We start from the raw sequence: 24,646 nt of genomic DNA, 5'->3' as shown, positions 1-24,646 counted from the left end.
CCCTGAATGGGCCTTACGCTGCGCGAATCTGAATTTAGTAGGGCTTCAATACAGATATCGAAAACCGAGTGGAAAAGGAAAAAAAATAAAAAATAAAAATAAAGGGACAACTATTGTTTTTTATGAAAAGGACAGAGGAAGAAATACACAATAGTGATTTCCTTAGTAAATACACGTGTTTATTTAAATGCCAATGGTGATGGTATGAGATAAGACCAAGTACAAGGTACCATTTACATAGCTCATTGTACAAATCTTTACAACCTAAGTTGTTTTTTTTAAGATAACATCACACCCTAAGCTTTGGGATATATTAGGAATTTCTTTTAGGAGGCCCCACCAAAGATTTGTGAGGACGACAAAAAGTAAGGATTCACCCTAATATTAAGTAGTAATGTTCATTATTTTATGTATTATTGATGAATAATCTACTAAAATTTAGTGTTATATGCTCTAATTAATTAGTTTACTTTTACTAGTATAGTTTTTCTAATATTGTATTTAAGTTGTTTTTTCAATCTAAATTCTTATATATTTATATGTTCATTATTTTTATGTGTTAATGATGAATAATATTATGAAATTTAATAATATATGCACTAATTATGATGAATTGAATCCTAAATATTACATATTAATTTTATTTTTTGTAATATTCTTTTAAAAAAATTTTTATGGCTGTCACGTCATTAAATAGGTACTGAAAATTATATTTAGAGCTAAATTGACTATTGAAACTAATTAGTCAAAGTTGAGTGACTTTTAGAAGATAAAATAAAATTGAGTGCCAGTAGTGGCCAATTGTCCAAAGTTGAGTGATCATCCAAACTTTTTAATTCAAAGTTGAGTGACTTTTGAAAGACAAACCAAAATCGAATAATTATTGATGATCAATTACCAAAATTGAGTGACCATCCAAATTTCTAACTCCCAAATTATATAAAAAATATTTTTTAATCAAATTATCCTGACAAGTGAGTACGAAAGACAAAAAAAAAAAAAAAAAAAACGTGGGTAAATAATAAGACCCCCTAAATATCTCGATTTAAAATCCCCCCTCTTTCTCTTTTTATTTTTTGAAAATATAACACCTTATCCTCTTCACTCCAAAGAACATCAAACGTCCATTAACTGTCACACTGTCTTTCCTCCACCGTGAAAACATTCACTCACCGGTAATGAATTATCAGAGCTTAATAACAGGAAGTCATACATTTCCTTTTTCTCCATCTCTCCCAATTCGCTGTACAATCATCAATGTAACCAATTACAACCATTTTCCCTTACACACTCGGCGCTTCACATTGCATCATCGTCTCTCTAAAACCCCCAACTTTCAGGTTCTTTACATCTCTCATATTGCCTTACACTACCCTTTTTTTGTCAATGTTTTTTTTTCGGCATAATATATAGATAGACACTTAAACTAGGCCTATGTTGTCAACTAAACGCTCCAACTTTGACAATGCACATGTAAGCACCTCAACTCGTCCTCAACTGTGTTAATTGAACGCTCCAACTTACAAAATGACAAAGTTTATGTGCCATGTCAGCATCGGTGTCCACCATACACAGTGGGGACGAGTTGAGGTGTCTATACAGAGGCGGATTTAAAGAGGGCCGAACACCCTTGGCAAAAAATTACGGTGTATATAAAATAAAAGCAAAATGTTAACTCAAGCGGTTCAGGGTATTCAAAATTGTCTCTAGCCTCGTAGGTTCGATTCCCATCGACAACATTATTTTTTATATTTAGCTTTTTTTTTTCCGAACCCCCTAAATGAAAATCTTGGATCCGCCACTATGTCTAGACGTGCATTTTCAAAGTTGGAGTACTGTTTAGTTGCCAACACAGGCCAAGTTAAGGTGTCTAATTATATGATATGGCTTTTTTTTTTCCTTAAATGACCAAATACATTAACTTCCCTTTAAACTTGTCAATAAATTTCACTTAGACACTGGAATTACAGCCAAACTGTTTTGATTACGCACTTGAACACATGATAAGTGTTCCTATCAGACACTTCATACTCAAAATTTTGAAAATCTTATGTGCATGCCAATTACGTAGATAAGTTAAGCACTTAAAATATTTACCTCCTTTAGTTATATGCATTAGCCTCAATAAGCCGTAAAACCTCAGACATGTTCCAATTGATGCTGAATGTGTATAACTAAAAGATGAGGTGTATTTTATGTGATTAATTTATCTACGTAATGAGCGCTTGAGAACATGCGCATAAACTTTTCCAAATATGATCTTGAAGTGTTTAATAGGACGACTTTATCATGTGTTCAGGTGCTCAATTGGAACATGCCATACTTTGAGTGTCTAAATAAAATTTACTGACAAGTTTAAGGGGTTATTGATGTATTCAGCCTTTTTATGTGGTGTTTTCTAAATGTGTACGTAGGTAGTTCGCTGTTCAATGCGAGAAAACAGAATATTGGAACCAGATGATGCAGCATTGTTGATTTCGACGTGCATTACTCGCACTTTATCTCCAGCATTGACTTTAGAACAAGGATTGGAAAAGATTAAGGAAGCTGTCAAGGAGCTGAAGGCCAAGCCTCCTTGTTGTTCTAGTGGGATGTTTCGGTTCCAGGTATTTTGAAAATAAATTGCTTCCCTGTATTTTCTTTGTAGTTATTCATTTGATTCCAGTGAACTTTTTCTAGCTATTATAAAATGCACCTTTATTTAGTTGATTTGCACCTATGAAGGAATTGTAAACATATATGAGGATGATAGCTATGGTGCTCTTAGGCTGATCTTATTGCGTAATAATTAGTCTTCGATAAACAGTAAATATACAACTAAACTGTCCCTTTGAGAACATCCAATAAAATAGGGGATACAGAGATGGTTAGCATAGCCGTTGCTCAAGGATCCCACATAAAAATCTAGAAGTGATCCAAAAAGCTAAAGAAAAAACTTATTAAATTTCTGATTTATGTTATCATCAGATTTTGTATCAAGCTAATATCCCTCCGTCCAATTTATGTGAAGGTGTGAGAAAAAGGAGAACTTTTGAAACTTGTGGTCTAAAATAAGTCATAGAAATTTCTGTAGGTATAAATGATTTCATTAAGGGTAAAATGGGAAGTTTGTAGTCAAATTGTTACTAAATATGGAAAGATATCATTCTTTTTGGGACTGACTAAAAAGGAAAATTTGTCACATAAATTAGACGGGGGAGTAATGTATGCTTGTTTGGTTAACTTTTAGCGTCTAGTTGATGATATGTTGCTAGGGACATATACGGTCATGGGACTACATATGATTGGAACCTATTCCAAACATAGACAATCAAACGTGGTAACATGAGTGCTTTCGTGTTTCAATGTTTTTATGTTCTAGCAGAGTTGGTCTTTTTTTTTGATTAGCGAGGGGACGATTGCTTATATGTAGGTTGCTGTTCCTCCCAGTGCAAAATCTTTGAATTGGTTTTGCTGTCAACCCGAGTCATCAGGGGTATTTCCGCAATTTTTCCTTTCCAAGGAGAGAGAAAACCCATCAGGTAAGTCAGTTGTATTGGGTCATACTCGCGGGACCTTCGGAATTGGCGCAGCAATCAACTTGAAGGGCTTTTCTGCCACTAAAAGATATGGTGAATCTGGAAGGTAATTCCATACCTTCATCACTGCTTTGAATTCAGCACCGACATAATTGATTATTTTTTGTTTCTTTTGCATTTTGAGCGTTTATGCTATCACATTCCTGCCAATCATTTAATATGAGTCCAGTTTGATGAAGTTCAGCAGAATTAGAATTTATTATTGGTGGAAATGAAGCAATCTGAGGTTCCATCTTATTATGTTTTTCCTCAAAGAGGTGGTGATATTATAAAATCAATTATGAGGAAAAGGAAATGGACGCAAACAAGTAAACTCTTCCAGTCGGATTATATTTAAGTGAAAGTTTAATGGAGGAAAGTCTCAGTTTCTCTCTGTTTGAGGAACTTGTATGAAGTGGATGTAAGAAGGAGAATATGTGTTTCCTATAGATAATTCAGGAGACATTTCCTTGTTTGAGAAATTCAATTTTTCCTTGCTTATCATGCGAAAAGGTGGAAGAGATGAGAAAGTATGTTGGTCAGAGCTCAAGAATGTTCCTGCATAAGCATTGAAGACAATGATTCATTTCAGGAAACTACTGTTTTCTGTAAAATTGATTCAACTGTGGGACCTGGACTAGTCCAAGTGGTAGTTAATAAGAAACACCTCTATTTTATAAAAATCTTGAAGATAGAAACCTCGAATTTTGTCAGTGAAATGGGATGCTTCCAGTCGACTCTGCATTAGTGGCATGCTTTATATTGTCCCAGCAGTAAAGCAGCAACTATCTCTCCTAAAGGTGAACACTCTTTATTTGAAAACAAGGTAGCAGTTTCATTGGAGGTAGTTTGACATATGAGGTTACTTAAAAGTGAAATAGGTGATCTTCGAGTGCTGCTGATGGATTTCATTAGCCACAAAATTACTGCGTGATCGTAATCTAGAATGACGGATAAAATGGACCCTAAATTTGCTCCAAGGAATTGAACACAATATAATCTTTGGGACAAATACGGAAACATGTGGTTACCTAGATATGGGAGCATATTTATTAATACATGCAAGTTTTTCTGCTATCAAGATGGTTGTGGAGCATTGGTTATCTGAAAGTGCATTTTGAAGTCTAGGGAATCCTTTAACCTGACTATTAGGGATGCTAGATTTAATCAATTTTTGCACCCTTGAATTGATCCTTGTAGATTTCTATTTGGTAGGTAATATTTCCAAGCTTGCCCTAAGTGTTAGTAAATTTTGGTTGATAGCCTCACGACTGGACTTTGTATAATCCACTCGAGTGAGTATCAAATGTCAGTAATATGATCCTTTGTAGTCGTTCTTTGTATTGTCAAAGTGCCTTTTTGGATGAAATGCCATAAGGGATAGATACATTGAGGGGAAAAGAAAGGAGAGAGCAGTTGGAGTTTTTGCCATGCTATTGAATCCAAATAGTATACAAAAGTGGTCTCTGATATCCAACTCTCTACATCAGGTGGTTATCACATTCTAATGGCTGAAGCTCCCATTATGCCCTTGTAGTTTCAGAATTATCAAAAATCTGATTCAGCATTTGTGTGATGTTAGCTAATCGAGTTGGATATTGATTATAAGGGGTTAGTTCCTAACTTGTATGACCAATTAAGTGTGGCAGTTGCTGTTTGATCCCGTTTCTGTCTGTCAGCAAAAAATTGCATGTGATTCTGTTATCTGTTAAGAAAGAGGATGAGTTACAAATATTCTGATTCCACGCTTTACAATCATATGAAGTGTCCTCTGTAATAAACATCAACAGGTTAATGTTAGACTGGTACTTCTGCAGATGTGCTGTTGAATCAACACCAGTGGTGGCTTACGGATTTTTGGACTTAAGTTTTGATGCAATATCGTCTTCCATGAAGCAAGAAGCTGGGTCATTCTACTTCTTCGTTCCACAGGTAGGTGAGATCTTTTTGCATGGCCATGGTATAGGCTCGAATATTTCCTCTTTTCTTCCTAATATTCCTTATGTGTTGATCTATAATCACCATAGATTGAAATAGTGGAGTTCGAAGGTGCTTCTATCTTATCTACAACGGTGGCATGGAACGACTCTTGTATATGTACCTTCGAGGAGGCTCTTCAAGAATGTGAGTTGTCACTTTTGCAGGTAATATTCTATTTCCATGTATGTCTGCAGTTATTAGACATGAAATTTTCCTTCAGTTCAACTGTAGCATGAGAGTTTTCCTTTTTCCGAGGATGCCATTTTCATCTCTGTGCTACTCAACTATCCTTCCTGTTGAAGTGTTTTAGCCCTATCGAACCGGTTCAAAGAAAAGTGAGCAAAATGCTAATGTGCATGAATTATCAATGTAGCGGCCAAGCTTGAAGTAATTTCTCAGTGCTCCTACTAACTAGCGGAGATTTAGGGAACCAAATATAGCTTGCTTAATGCCACTTGCAACAAGTTTTGTCTTTATTCAACCTTCTCTTTTTTTTTTTGGTAAAGTAATAAAATTCATTAGTAAAACATCAAGAAGATGCAAGGTTACAGATGGGAAAAGCTGGCAGGCTTGGCAAAACCTGTAGAACAATCTAAAGATATCCTATCTCTACTGAACTAGAGAAAAGGAGCTGATAAAATCTAGAAAGTTACCCACATTGTTTACAGGGGCAAAAAAATGCCAACTAAAAAGACTAACTAAACACCTAGACTTTAGAGAGCAAATAGGAGTTGAGATTCCTTCAAAGCATCTGTTGTTTCTCTCCTTCCATAGGGTCCAAAAAATTACTGCTGGGATCATTCTCCAAATTCTTTTAATGGATTTGTCAACTCTCCAGAGTATCCAGCTAGCATATGCATCTTTGATGTTGAAGGGCATTACCCATTGTAGACCAAGCATAGAGTAGAAGAAAAACCAGAGGCTAGCTGCTGCAGGGCAGTGCAAAAATAGATGGTTGACACTTTCATTGGTCTGCTTGCACATGGTACACATGTTAACAACTATTACACCTCTCCTTCTAAGATTGTCTTGTGTTAGGCATGCTTCCTTCAGTGCAGTCCAAGTGAAGCAAGTAACTCTGAGAGGCTGTCTGGTTCTCCATACAAGCTTCCAAGGCCAAATCTCTAAAAGGCTATTTTGAGAGCACCAGTTGTTGTAACATTCCTTCACAGTGAAAATCTTTTCCTTAGAATTGCCCCAGAGTATTCTGTCCTGAAAATCTGCCACCAAAGTACTTTGTCCCAAACTTTCTAATAGAGAAAGAAAATCATCAACTTCCCAATCCTGTAAGTTTCTCCTTAAAATTGGTGTCCAACAGTTGTTAACTCTATATTGAGCTAATGTTGCTTCTTTGTTAGAAGCTATCAGAAATAGTGAGGGAAATAAATCTTTTACTAAAGTGTCCCCAAGCCATTTGTCCTGCCAAAATCTGATCTTGAGCCCATTTCCAGCCTTGAATGAGACAGCCTGGAAGAATTCCTCTTGGAGACTACTGATGTGTTTCCATACTCCAACACCATGTGGTTCATTGCTTTTCTTTGCAGTCCAGTGGTCTTGAATACCATATTTAGCTTTGATGATTTCCTTCCAGTACCCTGCCTCATTTTGACCATATCTCCAAAGCCACTTCATGAGTAGGCTGTTGTTATGAAACTTAAGATTTCTAATCCCCAGCCCCCCTTGGCCTTTGGGTTGAATAACTGATTGCCATTTGACCAAAGAGAATTTATGAGTAACATTGTTACCTTCCCATAGGAATTTCCTTCTAAGCCTGTCAATTTGCTTTAGAACTGAGGTTGGCATAGGGAAGAGTGACATAAAGTAAGTGGGAATGCTGTCTAGGACACTTTTGATGAGGGTGAGCCTGCCACCCAATGAGAGATATTGCATCTTCCAAGTGGCTAGTCTTTTCTCCATTCTTTCAATGACCCCACTCCATATCCCAGATGATTTGAATTTAGCACCCAAAGGAAGTCCCAAATAGGTGGTGGGAAAGGAGCCTGTTTTGCAGCTAAGAATATCAGCAAGAGCTTCTAGGTTGGTCACTTCATTCACTGGATATATAGTGCTCTTACGCATGTTGATATGAAGTCCAGAGATGGCCTCAAAGATCATGAGGGTAGTGTTGAGATTAGAGACCTGCTGACAATCAGCTCCACAAAATATAAGGGTGTCATCTGCATAGAGTAGATGAGAGACTGAGACTGAGGTGGAAGGATTTCTGCCCACTTGGAACCCTTGAATCCACTGAAGTTCTTTGGCCTTTGCTAACAGCTGAGATAATCCTTCCATCGCAATGATAAAGAGGAAAGGGGACAATGGATCCCCCTGCCTGAGTCCCTTTTGAGAAGAGAAAAACCCAACTGGACTTCTGTTCACCAGAATTGAAAACTTCACTGTCGAAATACAGAAATAAATCCACCTTATCCACCTTTCCCCGAAACCCATTTGCTTCAAAATGTTGACTAAATAAGCCCAGTTAAGCTGATCAAAAGCTTTCTCAATATCTAATTTGCATAGGATCCCAGTCTCACCACTTTTAATTTTCCAGTCTAGCACTTCATTGGCAATCATAGATGCATCAGTGATCTGTCTATTCTTCAGAAAAGCACTCTGCTGTCCAGAAACTAAGGAATCCACCACTTTTCCGAGCCTCTTAGCTAAAATTTTGGCCAGCAATTTGTAGACACTGCCTATAAGACTTATAGGCCTATAATCTCTAAGCTCTGCGGCCCCTTTCTTCTTTGGGATAAGAGCAATGAAAGAGGCATTGCATGATCTCACCATTTGGCAGTTTTGATGAAAGAAATTAAAAGCTGCTAGCAGGTCTGCTTTGATGAAGTTCCATGATTTTTGAAAGAAAGCCATAGTGAAACCATCAGGGCCTGGAGCTTTGTCAGGGGCACAAGTCATGAGAGCTTCTAAAATTTCCATTTCGGTGAAAGGAAGTTCAAGGTCCTCTTTATCCACTGTGTTGAGACTTGACAGACCTTCAAAGACGGCTGAGGTCTCCAAGATTCAGTTTCTTTGTAAATTTGTTGATAGTACTCCAGAATACCATCCTTGATCCTTCCTTTATCTTCAATTACTTCATCCCCTATTTTGAGTCTGTCAATGGTATTGCCCTTTCTATGAGAGTTGGCCATTCTTTGGAAAAACTTTGTATTCCTATCCCCCTCTTTCAACCATAAACATCTTGATTTTTGTCTCCATGAGATCTCTTCAGCGGTTGCTATTTGCTGAATTTCAAGTTTGAGATTCAATGTCTGACCTTTCTCTTCTGTAGAGAGAGCTCTGAGCTCAGCTAACTGGTCCAACTTCCAAAGTTCTTTGAGTGCCTTGTTCCTTTGAGTCTCGATTGTTCCATAGACCTCCCTATTCCATTTAGTAATGTCTTTCTTGAGATTCCTTAGTTTCTACATTAGCACAAAGTCTGGGGTGCCTAATACAGTGTAAGAAATCCACCATCCTTCTATCATGTCGATGAAACCCTCAGCTTGAAGCCACATGTTTTCAAATTTGAAATAAGAAGGTGTGGTCTCCCAATCTCCACTTTCCAGGATAATTGGTTTATGATCAGAAAAAACTCTAGGCAAGGGATACTGTTTGATAGTGTTGAACATCTCGCTCCATTCTGTTGAGATAAGGAACCTGTCAATTCTAGAGGCTTGGAGAGACTCCTCCCCTCTTGACCAGGTAAATTGTGCTCCCTGAAGTGGAGGGTCAATCAAATCCAGGTCTAGAATAGTGTTGGAGAAGCCCAGCATCGCCCTTGATCTTCTAACGCAGTTGAATCTTTCCCCCACAAATCTGCACACATTGAAATCCCCTCCTATGACCCATAGGTCAGACCACAATCCCCTGATAGATGCTAACTCGAGCCAAAGATCCTCCTTTCTGGATTGGTATGAGGGCCATAAACACTAGTAAAAACCCATTTGAAATCCTCAGCAAGACTTTCGAATCTACATGATAAAGAAAAGGCTCCTGCTTCAAAATCAACACATTTCCAAGCTCTTTTGTCCCACATTATTAATATCCCACCTTTGGTACCAATTGCTTTGACTTCTGCCCAAGAGATCCATCTGTTTCCCCAAATTTGCCTGATTAGAGATGGATTCCATGTCTCTATTTTGGTTTCCTGCAGGCAAATAATATCAACTCCCCACTTGTGAATAAGAGATTTCAAAGTGCTTCTCTTGTCTTTATTGTTGAGACCCTGCACATTCCAGCTGAGTGTTTTAACTCTCATCTGGAATGAGCCTTGTGAGACCTGCCCCTCTCTTTCTTCCCACTCCCGTCCTGGAGACCCCAATCCAATCTTTTAAGTTCAGTAACTGCTTTGCTTTTCCCTTTCTTTAATTCTCCTGTTTTATTTTTTTGCTCAAGAATCTGCACTTTCCTTTTTTCCTCCATTCTCAGAATAATTCCCAGAAGTTCGTGTTCAAACCCAGCAACATTTACCCCCAACACTTTGCAAGCCTTCATCATTGTCAACTTCGTCCATTTTGAGGTTTCCACCACATCAGGGATATCAACAGTTTGAATTTGTGGATCATGCCAAGGCAAAGGAAGAAAACTGTTGTAGGACTGAGATGAGATACCAGAGTCAGATTCATTTGAAACTGACAGTGCTGAGAATATCGGTTTGGGTATATGTGGGTCCATCGAGTGCCCTGCGTGAACCGCTTCATCATCTGCTTCAGGCTCGGACAGTGTCCCCTCCATGAGTTCTAAATCCCTGAGACTAGAAGCTTGAATTTCTAGTTCAAAAGGATCAAAAGAGAATGAAGCATTCAAGGAAGATGAAGCTCTGAAGCAGCATGGGTCCAGCTTTGGTACAGATGATCTCCACACTTGCTTCTTTTTGTGTTGCTTGAAGTGTTTGCTTGTAAGTGGGCCTTTAGTGTAGTAACCGTTGTTCAAAGCTAATGAAGTTCTCCCTTTGTAGTGTTTCTTACTACCCTGACTATTAGAAGAGAATAAGGCCGGCCCATTTGTGTTTAAATCCTTCGAATTCCTTCTTTTCTCCACAGGTTCTTCCACACGTGTGTCACGTGAATCATTAATGGTATTAGCACGTGGAGCTGAGAGAGAATTTGATCCCATCTTATTACCAACCTCGGGCAAACCAGTTGAAGGACCAGCATGTAAAGAAAAAGACTGGATTTCCTTAATTATTGGCAATTCGAAGGTCCTATCATCAAATTCAAAATTCAAACTTGCCGGAAACTTCATAGCTGATTTTTTGACGCAGATGCGAGCCCAGATCAGGTGGGTTCTGTTCTTCGTATCTTCATCAACACCGACATAACCCCCGCAACGAGCCCCTATATATTCAAAAGTATCCATTGACCAAGCATTTAGAGGGATTCCAAAAACTTTCAACCATATGTTTTCCGAGCAGTTACCAGATTGCAATGAGAAAATGTCATGCGACCACCAAGATAAAGAAAGATGTCTTCCGTTCCAGAACCAATTCCCTGCCTTTACCCTTATTGCCTCTTGCCTGGAAGGAAGCTCAAAGAGGAACTGATTGTGGTCTAAAGGTATGACTTTGATGCCAGCAGTAACTCTCCATCTACTAATGAACCATTTCTGAATAGTTTCGGGATTGGGACTGTGATGAAATGGATCATTGAAGGTGCCAACCAAGCTTCTGTGCAAAGGATGTTTTCCATTCAATTCTCCTTTGTTGGTTCCTTGACTTATATCTGGCCATCTGTCAATGCTAGCAGCTGCACGATAAGATTTTGTCAATGGGGGAGGAGGAAGCAGTGGCTCTGCTTCGCTGAATTCTTTCAGAAATTGAAGGATTTTCTTCGCAATATCTGACCATCCACTGTTGAGGCTGATCTCAGGGATTATCACTGCTGCTTTAGATGAACCATGCCAAACCTCTATGCGAACAAATCTACCATAAACATTGAAATTTTGGTAAACTCTGAAAAGATTGTGTTGTTGTTTTCTACCCCACCTTCTATATAGTCGACCAGTGCCTTTTGATGCTTGAATAAGCGCTTCGCACACCCATCTCAGGTTCTGAATATCCATATTGATCTTGCTTGTATATCTCTTGCCCCTTTCTATTAATGAAAACCAGTTATAATATTTATCCCCTGTATTCCTGAGTTCAAAGGATTTATCCCCACTGATGAAAAAAAGGTGTGAGCCCTGCATGTTTCTAATGAAAGTCACTGAAACTGAAGAAGTTTTATGTTGATTGATGTGGTCGCCGTCACTGTCAGATGTCACCGGTGATTCTGCCGGCAGCAACTCAGGTCGCCGGAGTTTTTTTTTTTTTTTTTTTTTTTTTTTTTTTTTTTCCGGCACTGACAGGTCGCCGGAAAATTTATCCGGCACGGTCAGAGGTCGCTGATGTCGACAGAGGGTAGATCTGAAAAGATTTGGAGGAGAGAGAAAGCAAAAGAACTAGAAAAAGCTGTAGATGGAGGCTATGGAGGAGAGAGAGAAAAAGCTGTAGATGGAGGCTATGGAGGAGAGAGAGAGCTGGAGTCATGCTGGAGTGAGGGCTGTGATGGTGGTCTGAGGAGAGAGAATCAGATCTGGATCTATTTTGCTTACCTGGGAATCTGTGTCTGGGAGCATTTTTTTTAGAAAGAGAAAGTTTTCTTTTTTTACTTTTATTCAACCTTCTCATTTAAGAACATTACTTTCACGGGATTAAATGCTCTTTCAATCTGGTGTCAGCTTTGTGTATTTCGCAACAAGTGATCTAGTTTGGTTCTACTACTACTTAGAAGTTTGTTCTAGTAACAAATCATTTCTTCCATTGAAGCCACATAATCTGAAACCCATGGCTCTCTATAACATCCAGATTAAAAATTGTCCTTTTGTTTAATATAAGGAAATAACATAATAAAAAAAATAAGGAAACAACAATGTGAAAAAGGAAATCGACTTTTCCATTCATCATCTTATTGTCTTATGCCTGGAGTATATATAGTTCATCGATCATAATAGTCAAAGCCTAAACAGGTATCTGATTTCTCCTATGTTTTTTTGTTAGAACGTATATTTCCTAATTATAAATGACAACTTCACTAATACATCAGTACAAAAGTCACATCAAGATGAGGGGACCCTCCTTCACCTCGTTACAACGGTTTCAATCAATAACTATTTCTCAATCCTAAACTAGTTGGAGTCAGACACATGGATCCTTGATATCCATTCCGCTCTATTCCAGCCAATTTTAGTCCTGTGCCTTCTAAATAATTCATTTTAAAGTGAATTGAGGATTATCAAAACCTTAAAGTTCTGTAAATCTCACACTTACCGTAATCTAATTTAAGTATCAGAACAACTAAGCCTTAATACCTACTAGTTGGTATCACCTGTATGGATCATTTGCTTCCCTTGTGCTGGTCTTAGTTAAATCTACATTAATTGAGAAATAGGTCTTTTGTGGTAAGTTCCCTACATGTGATTTTAATCCACCTTGTCCCCCATTAGCACTTTAGCCATCATGGAGTGGCATCTATGAGATGGTGCATTTGGAGATCTATGTAAACTATAGCTAAACCATCTCATGCACATACTTTTACTTTTTCCTCTTTGTGTGCTACCTGACCCTCCGTCTAAGGTGATCAATTTTAATCTCGTCCAAATTTGTGTGGCTGTAATTTATCTTAACATATGTTGGGCCTCTAGTATCCTACATTCATTCCCATATTGGTGAATTCACAACCCTAGAACTTTCCCTGCACTAGGTATCATACTAGGGATATATTCCCAAATGATAAATCTATGTGACAAAATTTGACCCCTGTTGCTCTCAGTGTTATCAAAAGCGAAAAGCGCAAAAAAGCTCTAAGGTCAGCTGGGGCTTTAAGCGCAAAGTGCAAATAAAGCGTGGGCTTTAATGAAAGAAGGCGCAATGGTGCAAAAATAAAAATACATATATGTTTAGCCCAAGACTAATAATAATAAAGCATGAATAACAAATATATGGACTAACAAATTGTAAAAACATAACGATAAAGTGAAATATCAATTATCTAGTGTCATCTCTTCAAGAGAGGCTCATTGGCAAAGAAAAGTATGTCTTGGAGCCTTGATAATGACACTGAAGCGCACATAAAGCGAGGCAAAGCGCTTAACATGTTTTGAGCCTCACTTCAGGGCTTAAGCGCGCCTTTGACAACACTGGTTGCTCTTTTTATCAAGAGTTGTTAACAATAAACATGACGTTGGATGTCTCTGCTTTTTCAAAAGCCCAAGAGTATCTTGAGTATTGTTGTTTTATACGTCATCATGCTCTGTGCAACTGATATTTCAACCTTTTCTCAATTTCTTCAGGCTGAAGGTAGCTTTAGTTCTGTAGAAGATGGATGCTGCAGCAATCGCATTGGTGTGTCTCTTAAAAAGGTCCATATAAAGGAGGGACAAGCTCAAATGGTAATACTAAGTTTTAAGATTGCACTATGACAAAGGGGTATTGCCTAGGAAAGGAGAAAGTAGAAATGCTGGAAGAACCAGCAATTTGCCTTACCCCCTTTGAGAAAAGGCAATAATTTCATTTGGTCCTTTCCTTGGTGGTTGAAAAGGGAAAACATTCTCTAGTCTTTAGAAAGACTGCAAAAGATGAGGGAATGTCTGAGCCCACATAAGTTCCTTTAACTAATACCCTCCAACTTCTCCTGTGTCAAACAATGTGAACTCTTTCCTTCCATTTGCTTTCCTCTTGCTACTCCGCTTTCTTCCAAATTCCAGCTGAAGCAACCATAAGGTTCATGCTCAAAACTCTTCCTTGATAAAGGACAATTGTGTACACTGTATTACAGTTTTCCGGACGTGCTTTCTAACAGTTATTGTTGCTAGAATACTTTTCTGCACTGGTAAACTTTTTAATTTGATAACGAGAGATTCTATAGATTGATGGTTATTCCATCACATGACTGTTGATCATCAATATCAACACTTTCTCTCATGTTTTTGCTTTGGAACATCACTGAGAAATTCCTTATATAGGTATATGCGAATCTTCACAAACTGTTTGGAAAACACGTTGGGCCTGGTGCTGTGGAACTGGTATCCTCTTTATCCTGGTAATTATTCTTCCTCAGATACTTTTCATGTCTTGTGTTTGAGATGCAACAAGAAATGATCTGTCCTCCCCATATTTGTTCCAAAAAACAAAAGAAGAGAACAAAAAAATCACGTTTTTATCACTGATGAGCTGTGCTTTGTTTATTTATTAATTTATTTTCTCTAATTGTATTTGCTTCACGCAGAAAGATGCCTCATGCTATTCTAGCCAGTTCGTCGCAAGACTATCACCTTCTGTTGCAATTTCGAATAATATGGTATGCTAATTTATAAAAAAATATTTTGAGTTAGAGCCTTTTGTATGAATATGAATTTGCATGGCATGCTCCCCCTTCTTTTATTTATCTTCTTCTCTGTGCTAAATATGTTGCTGCATGAGTTTCAGATGATGTGCATAGATTTGTTGTAACTGGGCAATGATCTGGAATGATGAATCTCTATAGATGAATGAGCTTAATTCTTGGTGGGGTGGGGGGGGGGGAGGTGCTTTCGGAAAAGATGCCTACACAAATTTCAAGCATAAAGATTAAACATTACCAATTTCAAAAAAAAAAAAAAAAAATCAAGCATAAAGATTTTGGAAGATATATGTTCATCAAATATGATCCTGGTAATGTTGCCTTTGCTTGTTAGCTAATTTGGTGATTTAGCACCGATGTGTCCCCACACAGTATACCTCAGATAAAGTAACCTTGGAACAGGTTTACAACAGAAGTACCAAAAATAGCTAGCTTTGAGCGGTCAAGAAAATTACCATTGATCTAACTTGCTAGGAAAAAAAGGCAGTTAGTTATTGTTTTTTATAAGGTGAAAAAAAAAAAAAAGGAAGATTGTTCTCCTCTTAGTTAGCATGAGTTAGCATCTAAATGCCCTGTTACCACATGTGAGGAAGTAGGTTATATTTTTCCCTATGTTCTCTTCGGATGTCCATAGTTTGAGGTAAATGAGAAAAGACTCAGCAGTAGAATCTAATGCTGGGTCTTCTTCGTTTGACTTTAACTAATCCTGCATTTGACCAGAGGAATTATTTGTTTGCAAAATATTTATACCAAAGAGACATTAGTTTATCCTCATTTTGGTGAAACATCTTTGTATTATGTGCAAGAAATTTTTTATTCTAAATTCAATTGGATTACCTACCAAAAAGTTGCCTCATCACACGAATCCTTATAGGCTATGAAGATGGTTTTAGCCCGAGCAGTTTGAAATGAACAAAGATCCCATATTTGAATGTATTGTACATATTTGAAACTATGCATTCTGAAATCCGTTGATTCAAAATATTTTCTCAATCTTGTAGTGGACCAAATAATTTTTCGTATAGAAAGCTTCTTCGATAATGTCCATCTTTTATGTCTTGTGATTTTCAAGTTTGAACTGAGATGATATGCCATTTCCTTGTGTCATTCTTCTATCCTTTTTAATTACTTCTGTATTCCCCTTTCATTTGAAGGCCTCTCTCATCCGTCATTGAGGTAGTCTTTGATTCATCGGAATGCTCAGGACTGATAAGCTGTTACAATTTAAACCTCAAAAGGCTCTATTTTCAGTTGTCTGTCATTATTTGTGAGCCTCTCCTTTATGTCTATGTTGTTCCTTTGCTAGATAATGTTCATGGAGCTTTTCTGATATTTGGGCAGGTTTTCTGCCTTTTTCAGCATCATGATTCTGAATGCCTTCTTTAGTGATATTTTTTTGTGGACCTTACTGTAATGTTAGCTTTTTCCATTTCAAAATGTGTTTTTCTTTAAATCAAGAAAAAGTGGGGTAAGATCCACAGAAGTGGGAAGCCTTCTGGGTCGAGCTCGTCGCACGGGGCTTGCCCAGTGCGGGTTATCTCTTCTGTGTGGTTTGCGAGCTATTGCACGAAGCAGGGTTTACCCTGTGGGCACCCGAAGGGTAGCGGCTGCGGGTTCCCTTGTCATAAAAAAAAAGTGTGGTAACAGGTAAAGCCCGAAGGCTGTTCCCGTCCATTTCAAAATATGTTTGTACGCACTATGAACCATATGAAGCCCTTTCTATAGATGAAATTTCTATCTGTATCCAAGTAATTGTTTGAATTCATGACTAGTCAAACTATATACAACTTCTTGTGGAGGGGTCTTCTTTCTCAAAAAACATGTTGCTTTCATTCTGGCTGCTCTTTTTGATGTATGTTCAACTGAAATCCTTCGAGATACTAATTTGGTTCATGACTGTTTTTCAGCATCAACACAATGATAACACACAATTTACTTGCCACTTGAAAGATTGGGCAAACATCAATAACCTGTGGGCATCGCTAATAATTGAGGAATGCACTCGACTTGGTCTGACGGTGAGACTATCTGCAACTTCATCAATTTTATTTAATCAGACTACAAGTATCTGATTCTTCCACATTTAGTATTTTTGTGTAGCTCCAGGATCACGGTCATCTCCTCTTGCTCTTGCTGCTTCTACTCATCCTACTACAAGTTGTATTGCATGCATCGATGAGCGCTCACTTGCATTTCATGCCGTTGGTTATGCTAAAGGTTCTCATAAACCTGCTGTTATCATCACATCATCAGGCACAGCAGTTTCAAATCTTCACCCTGCTGTGAGTACTAAGACTTAATATTCATATTCCTTTCAGCATTTTCTATACTATTCTGTTTCCTCTTTATTTACATGTTAGTAATTCAGATTTTAATTGGTGACAGCTATATTCCATAAATAGCTAATATAAAGTAGCCAGCTTGATTGACATGATAATACTTGCTATGGTTTGCTAGCATGCTACTTCTTTAGCATATATCTGCGGCTGCACAGACATGCATGTATCAGTTTAAATGTATAATATATTGCAACAGGGTAAGATGCAATATTAGCCTGAGAAATTTCTGTGTACTAGTTATGCATCATTTTACATTCCTCTTTAAAGCATCCGCTTATGTTTGAGGAAAAGGTGTAATTCTCTTTAGAGATTCCGCTTCTTCTTGAAGGTAATATCTTATTTAGTTGCAATGTTGCATCATGTCGTTTTTTTTAACTGTTCCATGGAAATTCACAGGTCGTGGAAGCCAGTCAAGAATTTGTTCCGCTGCTGTTACTTACAGCAGACCGTCCTCCAGAGCTGCAAGATGTTGGAGCAAACCAAGCCATCAATCAGTTCAATCATTTCGGTCCATTTGTGAGGCACTTCCTCTGTCTTCCTGCGCCCACTGATGATATTTCTGCAAGAATGGTGCTTACCTCCATTGACTCTGCTGTTCATATTGCAACTTCTTCACCAAGTGGTCCAGTTCATATCAACTGCCCTTTTCGAGAACCACTGGAAAATAGTCCAAGAACGTGGAACCCTATTTGTTTAAGAGGGTTAGACTCTTGGATGTCAACTAGTGTACCTTTTACCAGCTATATCCGAGTTCAACATTCTTATAGATACAATTACAGTACCTTTATGGATGAAGCTCTGGAAGTGATAAAAAAGGCAAATAGAGGCCTTTTATTGCTTGGCGCTATACACCAGGAGGATGACATATGGGCTGCTCTTCTTCTTGCTAAACACCTTTCATGGCCCGTTGTCGTGGACATTCTGTCAGGTCTCCGATTGAGGAAATATTTTGTTCCATTTCCTGAATTTGAAGATAGAATTCTTTTTATCGATCATCTAGATCATATGCTGCTTTCAGACTCCATCAAGGATTGGATGAAGGCAGATGTGATAATCCAGGTATGTGCTTGAGTAGGTTCTCTCTGATCTAGTTGCATGCATTCTGTTTGGGATGAACCTGTTTCCATCATTGGTTCTCGACTCCTTAGGAGAAGATGTCATCAGGTTCACTTTCTCCGTTTCATGCCTGTGTCTAACAATATAAAAATATAGATAGCAGGATAGGAAAAATACGGACTGTTCTATCCTTCAATTCGAGCAAGTTGAAGCAACCTATTTTGTAATTGAAAATAGGAATGACCCGTAAGAGAATCCATCGCCTTGTTCTTTCAAAATAGCTGATTATTGACCTTTCCATGGAGTCTATTTTGTTTAATGACGGATGTCTTGTCTTGAATTTCTCCTATTGTACTGAAAATGACGTGGAACATTCGGGTTGTAGTATGGCTAGCTAAGCAATTCAATAGAATAATCAAATGAGTGGAGAAAGACCACTTTGGTTTCGATATATAAGAACAAAGGATATATAAATTTGTACAGTTATCGTGACATTTGTACAATTATCGTGACATTAAAATAATGAGTCCTGTTAAAAAATGGACATTGGGCCTAACTCAACCCCAAAAGTTAGCTCATGATGTGAGGATTACCTAAGTCATATAAAGAGATCTCCCATCTAGTAAGAGCCCGATGTGGGACTCTAGCAACCCCCCACGCCAGGGACTGGACATCCGTAGCGTGGACAATATAAGATGGGGGCCCAACAAGGGGTAAATAATGAATTGGGATGGGCCTGACTCTGATACCAACAACAACAACAACATACCCAGTTGAATCCCACAGTGTGGGGTCTGGGGAGGGTTAAGTGTAAGCAGACCTTACCCCACCTTGGAAGGTAGGGAGGCTGTTTCCGAAAGACCCTTGGCTCAAAAGAAAACAAGGGAAAACAAGGGAAAAGAGTTAGATATAGACAAGAAAATCAAAGCAATGCGAAAATGAGAAATAACAAGAGCAAAGAAGTCATGATAAAACAGCATGGAAAGACAAGACCCAACACATAAAAGCATGAATCAAAGGGCAATAAACAGTAGAGCAAAACTACGCCTACTAGTGCGAAAGAAAAGTGAGACTACCTACTAGCCTTCTATCCTAATCTGAGTCCTTCACAACCTCCTATCTAAGATCATGTCCTCGGTAATCTAAAACTGCGCCATGTCCTGCCTAATCACCTCTCCCTAATATTTCTTTGGCCTTCCTCTACCTCTCTTAAAACCGTCCATAGCCAACCTCTCACACCTCCGCACTGGGGCATCTATGTCTCTCCTCTTCACATGCCCAAACCATCTCAGCCTCGCTTCCCGCATCTTGTCCTCCACCGATGCCACTCCCACCTTGTCCCGGATGTCCTCATTCCTGATCCTATCTCTCCTAGTGTGCCCACACATCCACCGCAGCATTCTCATTTCCGCAACTTTCACCTTCCGCACGAGAGAGTTCTTGACTGGCCAACACTCTGCCCCGTATAACAGAGTCGGTCTAACCACCACTTTGTAGAACTTGCCCTTAAGTTTTGGTGGCACTTTTTTGTCACACAGCACTCCGGAAGCGAGCCTCCATTTCAACCATCCTGCACCAGTACGATGTGTGACATCATCGTCAATATCCCTATTTCCTTGTAAAATAGACCCAAGATACTTGAAACTTCCTTTCTCTTGGATGACCTGATACCATGTTAAAGAAATGGACCTTGGGTCTAACTCAACCCCAAAAGCTGGTTCAAGAGGTGAGGATTGCCCAAGCCATAAAGGAGAGATCTCCCATCCCGTCAGAGCCCAGTGTGAGACTCTGACAAGGCATATGATGAGTGTTCTCCAAATCCAAGGGCTATAATTGAAATGTTTTTTCCGGATCCAGTCATGTAAATTGAGTGTAAGGATTTATTACTCCAGCTCCTCTTGAGTCTTGAATTTGGTAACACATACTTACGTAGCTACTGGATAATCGTTCTTTAAGACAAATTGTAATTTTCCTTTTTCCTGTTGATACCGATCCTTATATCTTTAAGGCATATTATATACCGTTGTTGTAATGAAATGTGCTCGAATAAATCGGAATGGATATAAGGTCTTATCTTAACATGATTCATTAATCTGCTAACTTTTGTGGGCTTGGTCCTCTTTTCTCCAAAACTCACCACCTGCTCTGCCCCAATTAAATTTTCACCAAAATAATTTTTGTCCTGCTCCACCCCATTTAAGTCTTCCGTTGCCCTACCCCTGCACACCCCTCCTTCATCCCGGCCCCGTTCTGCCCCATTGCCATCCCTAAGCTTACAATACTAAAACATTTGACCTCTTCTGCTGACATTCTTAAGTGAATGTGTGAGCATTTGCTGGTGTGTAAGTTGATTTGCAGATAACTGTCCTCCATTGCTTGAAAACCTTTTGTTTGTTCATGAGTGATTCTGTTTTCTTGTAGGGAACTTTATATTGTTTGTATCATGTCCCAGAGATGAAATTATATTGCTAAAGTTGGATTTCTACGAGTAGGAGCAATATATTCTGTTAATTTATATGTATATGAAATTATTCTTCATGGTACATGTATTTTGTCAATTATGGCCACACATGGAACTTCATTCAGTTGGTGCATATAACAGATTGGAAGTCGCATAACAAGCAAGCGTGTGGCTGAACTGCTAGAGAACTGCTTTCCATGTTCATACATAATGGTTGACAATCACCCAAGTCGTCATGATCCTTCACATATTGTGACGCATAGGATCCATTGTGCGGTTCCTCAATTTGCAGATTATTTAATTACAGCTTGTACTCCACATGCTAGCAGCAAATGGGAATGTTTTTTACAAGCATTGAACAGAGTGGTATGTAATTTCATTAACTTCTTCTCATCTTGCTTACTGCCAGTCATTTTGTGTATAATGTCTACTTTTCCTGTTTGTGACAGATTTCCTTGAACTTCTACTCTGTCCCTTCATCCAAATAGAAGTAAAAGATAGAAAAGGATAACTCTGATATCATCATCTCAAACTTCATTGCAGCTCTGTCCTCTTTACCGTAACAGATATTGTAGAACTATTTAAAATACTAGGTGATGTTAGATCGAAGCCGAACTTTTGATAATTTCCATGGATTCTCTTCCTCACTGTCTATCTAAGTGTCTGCGTTGTCTGCATGTATGTGTGATTTCAAGTATGCATATATTGCTATAGAGATGTACCTCTAAATCTATTGCCAGTTTTAGTAATGCATCTTATTTTCCAGACTTCACATTTCTACATATTGCCTGCATGGCATTGCCAAAGCATTGGACAAAGCTATAAGCAACTACGTCAAGACTGAGGAGTGAGGAGTTTAACAGAACACTCCCTCCTACTAAGTGTCTGCCCTGATTTTGATTAGATTGCAATAAGTGATGTTTGCTGCATAAAATCCTCAATTTTTATGCACCCAAGGGTGTGGTCTAGTGGTCCATGAAGCAAAGGAGAACCATGAGGTCCCAGGTTCAATTCAACCACAGGCAAAATCCACTAGGTATTTTTTCCCATTTTTCCAAGCTGTGGTGTGTAGTCGGTGACTGTGCGGGAGGGAGCCTGGAAGGTAGCAGGTACTGGTGGAATAGTCGAGGCGTGTGCAAGCTGGCCTGGACACCATTGTCTTAGAAAATTCCTCAATTGTGATGTGGTTTTTTTTGAAAGCTTCTTGAGGGAGAGAAAGTGCGTGTTTATCAGTGTTGTCAAAGGCGCGCTTAAAGCGCGCTTAAGCCCTGAAGCGAGGCTCAAAACATGTTGAGCGCTTCGCCTCGCTTTATCTGCGCTTCAGTGCCATCATCAAGGTTGTAAGACCTACTTTTCCTTACCAATGAGCCTCTCTTGAAGACATGACACTAGAAATTGATATTTCACTTTATCGTTATGTTTTTACAATTTGTTTGTCTGTATATTTGTTACTCATGCTTATTATGATTAGTCTTGGGCTAAACATATATATTTTTTAATTTTTGCACCATTGCGCTTTTTTCCATTAAAGCCCGCGCTTTATTTGCGCTTTGCGCTTAAAGCCCCAGCTGACCTTAGAGCTTTTTTGCGCTTTTCGCTTTTGATAACACTGGTGTTTATTTCTTGTTAAGTCAGCTAGCAATTACTTGAGTTTCTAGTTCCTCTTATACTATGACTATTGCTTATGTTCAATATTCATCCTGTTCTCATAACTGTTACTTGCCACAATCTTAGTTATTTTATTGACTTTCACTCTTGTTATATAGGCTGCACGGGATATCTCATTTCTAATCAATTCTGAGTACTCCTTGACTGAGCCTTGTGTTGCACAAATGACTCTGGAAGCTATTCACTGCGAGTCTGCTGTATTTTTGGGTAACAGCATGCCAATACGTGATGCAGACATGTATGCATGTAACTCTAACTGGGTAGAGCGTACCCATGATGCAGCCATATTCAGCTCAGAATTACAATTCCACTGGGTTCGGGTTGCCGCTAATAGAGGGGCTAGTGGTATTGATGGTCTGCTTAGCACAGCTGTTGGTTTTGCAGTTGGATGCAACAAAAGAGTGAGTGGATTGAACTTTGATCTAAACAACATTTTTTGGTTAATAATCATTGCATTCATTGGAGTCTGAATACGGAATCACGTTCCTCTTACCAAGAAGCTTGTGTGTAATAAGAACCGTGGTGTTAGCCTCTTCTTTTCTTCATTGCATGTGGTCACTGAAGTTGGTGACTTTTGTTACTTTCTTGTAACTGCTTCTCTCTGCAATTCCTATGCTGATTTTTCTTCCATAGCTTTTTGTGTTGAGAACAATCTTGGAGCAAATATTTTTCCCTTACTGGCTGCGGTGTGATGTAAGGGACAGAATCAGCTGGCACCAATGAAAAGTAGCAGTATAAAATATGAATATCACACTCCACTATGGCAAAGACACCTCCTCCTATGTTTTTAAGACTTCTCAAAAAACCATTTAGTTTCTGAAACTTGGCAATTAGAATATCACTCAGTTCTTATTGCTCCAGAGTCCAGTCTGTGTACAATGTTCAGCCTTCAAAATTATTAGCGTGAAGTGATTTCATTTTCCTTTCTCTGTTGTTCACCTTTGTTCTGGAATGTTTTTCTTCTGTTATTTCATGCATTAGGCTTAGAGATTATGTGGAATTTAACATTCTGCTTATTTTTAGGTACTTTGTGTAGTTGGAGATGTTTCTTTTCTGCATGACACAAATGGGCTGTCCCTCTTGAGAAAGCAGTGAGTATTTTGCTTTTTCTTTTCTCTTTCCATTTTGTTTGACATCCTTCAATGCTGCTTTATTAGAGCTGATTCAATTAGGGACATGTAATATCATGGGAAACTGAATTTATGATGTGGAATTACCAGTTTTAGATTTCTTTTTCATTATCCTAATTTACTTTTTATATTTGCCTTTTGGTTTTCTGCTAAAACATGTCATCAAGCAACATCCCCACCCCCCACCCCTCCCTCACCCACCTCCCCTTCTCCCCCTTCTGTTGGTACTATTATTTGCTCTTTCCTGAGTATTATTTGATGATGCAGAACTTTCTGTTTTCATGTTTTTTTTTGTTTTTGCTCCTCTACCATGTACTTGTGTTCCTACCGTTAAAATGCAATTCAAACTGACTGGTTCTTCAATGTCCTAGATGGACTTCTCGTTTGGATAGAAGCGAAGTTTTTTATGCCAAGTTCCTGACGCTTATGCATGCTCCTTAAGTACTGTATTCTTTCTTATCCTTTGCTTGTTATGATGGGCTATATTTGATTTTGACTTCTAACATAACATATGATTCAGATGATATATTACTATGTTAAAGATCTTTCTGCTTCGTATTGAAAATTACATGAAAAGTTCGACTCACCAAATGATACAAATATTTTTATGTTTGAAGGATGTCCCGGAAGCCCATGACTATAGTTGTTATTAACAACCGCGGTGGCGCCATATTCAGTCTTCTTCCTCTTGCGAATATGACTGCAAGAAGCATTTTAGACCAGTATTTCTACACATCTCATAATGTTTCAATTCGCAACCTATGCATGGCACACGGGTAAGAAATGTTAGATGTTTAATGGAAGTGGCGACATTTGTCTTTGTACGTTTGCTTTCCATATACATTGCTGATAATATATGATTTTGATTTTGTATTAATGTCAATTTCATTTCCAGTTTTCAGCTCTAAAGTTACATCTTGATTTCTTTCTTATCTTCTTATTCCTGATAAGATTATTAGTTATCCTATGAGGTAATTGATAAGAAAATGGACTTTGAGCCTAACTCAATTCCAAAAGTTAGCTCATGTAGTGAGGATTGCCCAAGATCATATAAGGAGAGACCAAACAGCTCCCAAACTGGTGT

General features: G+C 38.4%; 1 protein-coding gene across 3 annotated transcripts in view; it reads left to right on the top strand.

The window, feature by feature from the left end:
• Window positions 1–1,073: 1,073 nt before the first annotated feature.
• Window positions 1,074–24,646, top strand: part of LOC132614793 (protein PHYLLO, chloroplastic) — a 34,961-nt gene continuing 11,388 nt past the window's right edge. The window contains exons 1-15 of one of the 3 annotated variants that reach the window (XM_060329334.1): window positions 1,074–1,340; window positions 2,415–2,606; window positions 3,413–3,624; window positions 5,375–5,489; window positions 5,585–5,701; window positions 13,860–13,958; window positions 14,532–14,591; window positions 14,795–14,866; window positions 16,816–16,926; window positions 16,996–17,190; window positions 17,644–18,306; window positions 20,906–21,130; window positions 22,531–22,833; window positions 23,456–23,523; window positions 24,180–24,338. In XM_060329334.1, coding sequence (XP_060185317.1) covers window positions 1,179–1,340; window positions 2,415–2,606; window positions 3,413–3,624; window positions 5,375–5,489; window positions 5,585–5,701; window positions 13,860–13,958; window positions 14,532–14,591; window positions 14,795–14,866; window positions 16,816–16,926; window positions 16,996–17,190; window positions 17,644–18,306; window positions 20,906–21,130; window positions 22,531–22,833; window positions 23,456–23,523; window positions 24,180–24,338 — 2,753 coding nt within the window. In that variant the 5' untranslated portion in view covers window positions 1,074–1,178. Of the gene's footprint in view, window positions 1,341–2,414; window positions 2,607–3,412; window positions 3,625–5,374; window positions 5,490–5,584; window positions 5,702–13,859; window positions 13,959–14,531; window positions 14,609–14,794; window positions 14,867–16,815; window positions 16,927–16,995; window positions 17,191–17,643; window positions 18,307–20,905; window positions 21,131–22,530; window positions 22,834–23,455; window positions 23,524–24,179; window positions 24,339–24,646 lie in introns of those variants that run through there. The other 2 variants (XM_060329335.1, XM_060329336.1) reach the window with 2 other exon arrangements.

Source organism: Lycium barbarum, chromosome 10, assembly GCF_019175385.1.
Source record: "Lycium barbarum isolate Lr01 chromosome 10, ASM1917538v2, whole genome shotgun sequence".
Classification (NCBI taxonomy): Eukaryota; Viridiplantae; Streptophyta; class Magnoliopsida; order Solanales; family Solanaceae; genus Lycium; species Lycium barbarum.
This window is presented reverse-complemented; position numbering and strand designations above follow the sequence as displayed.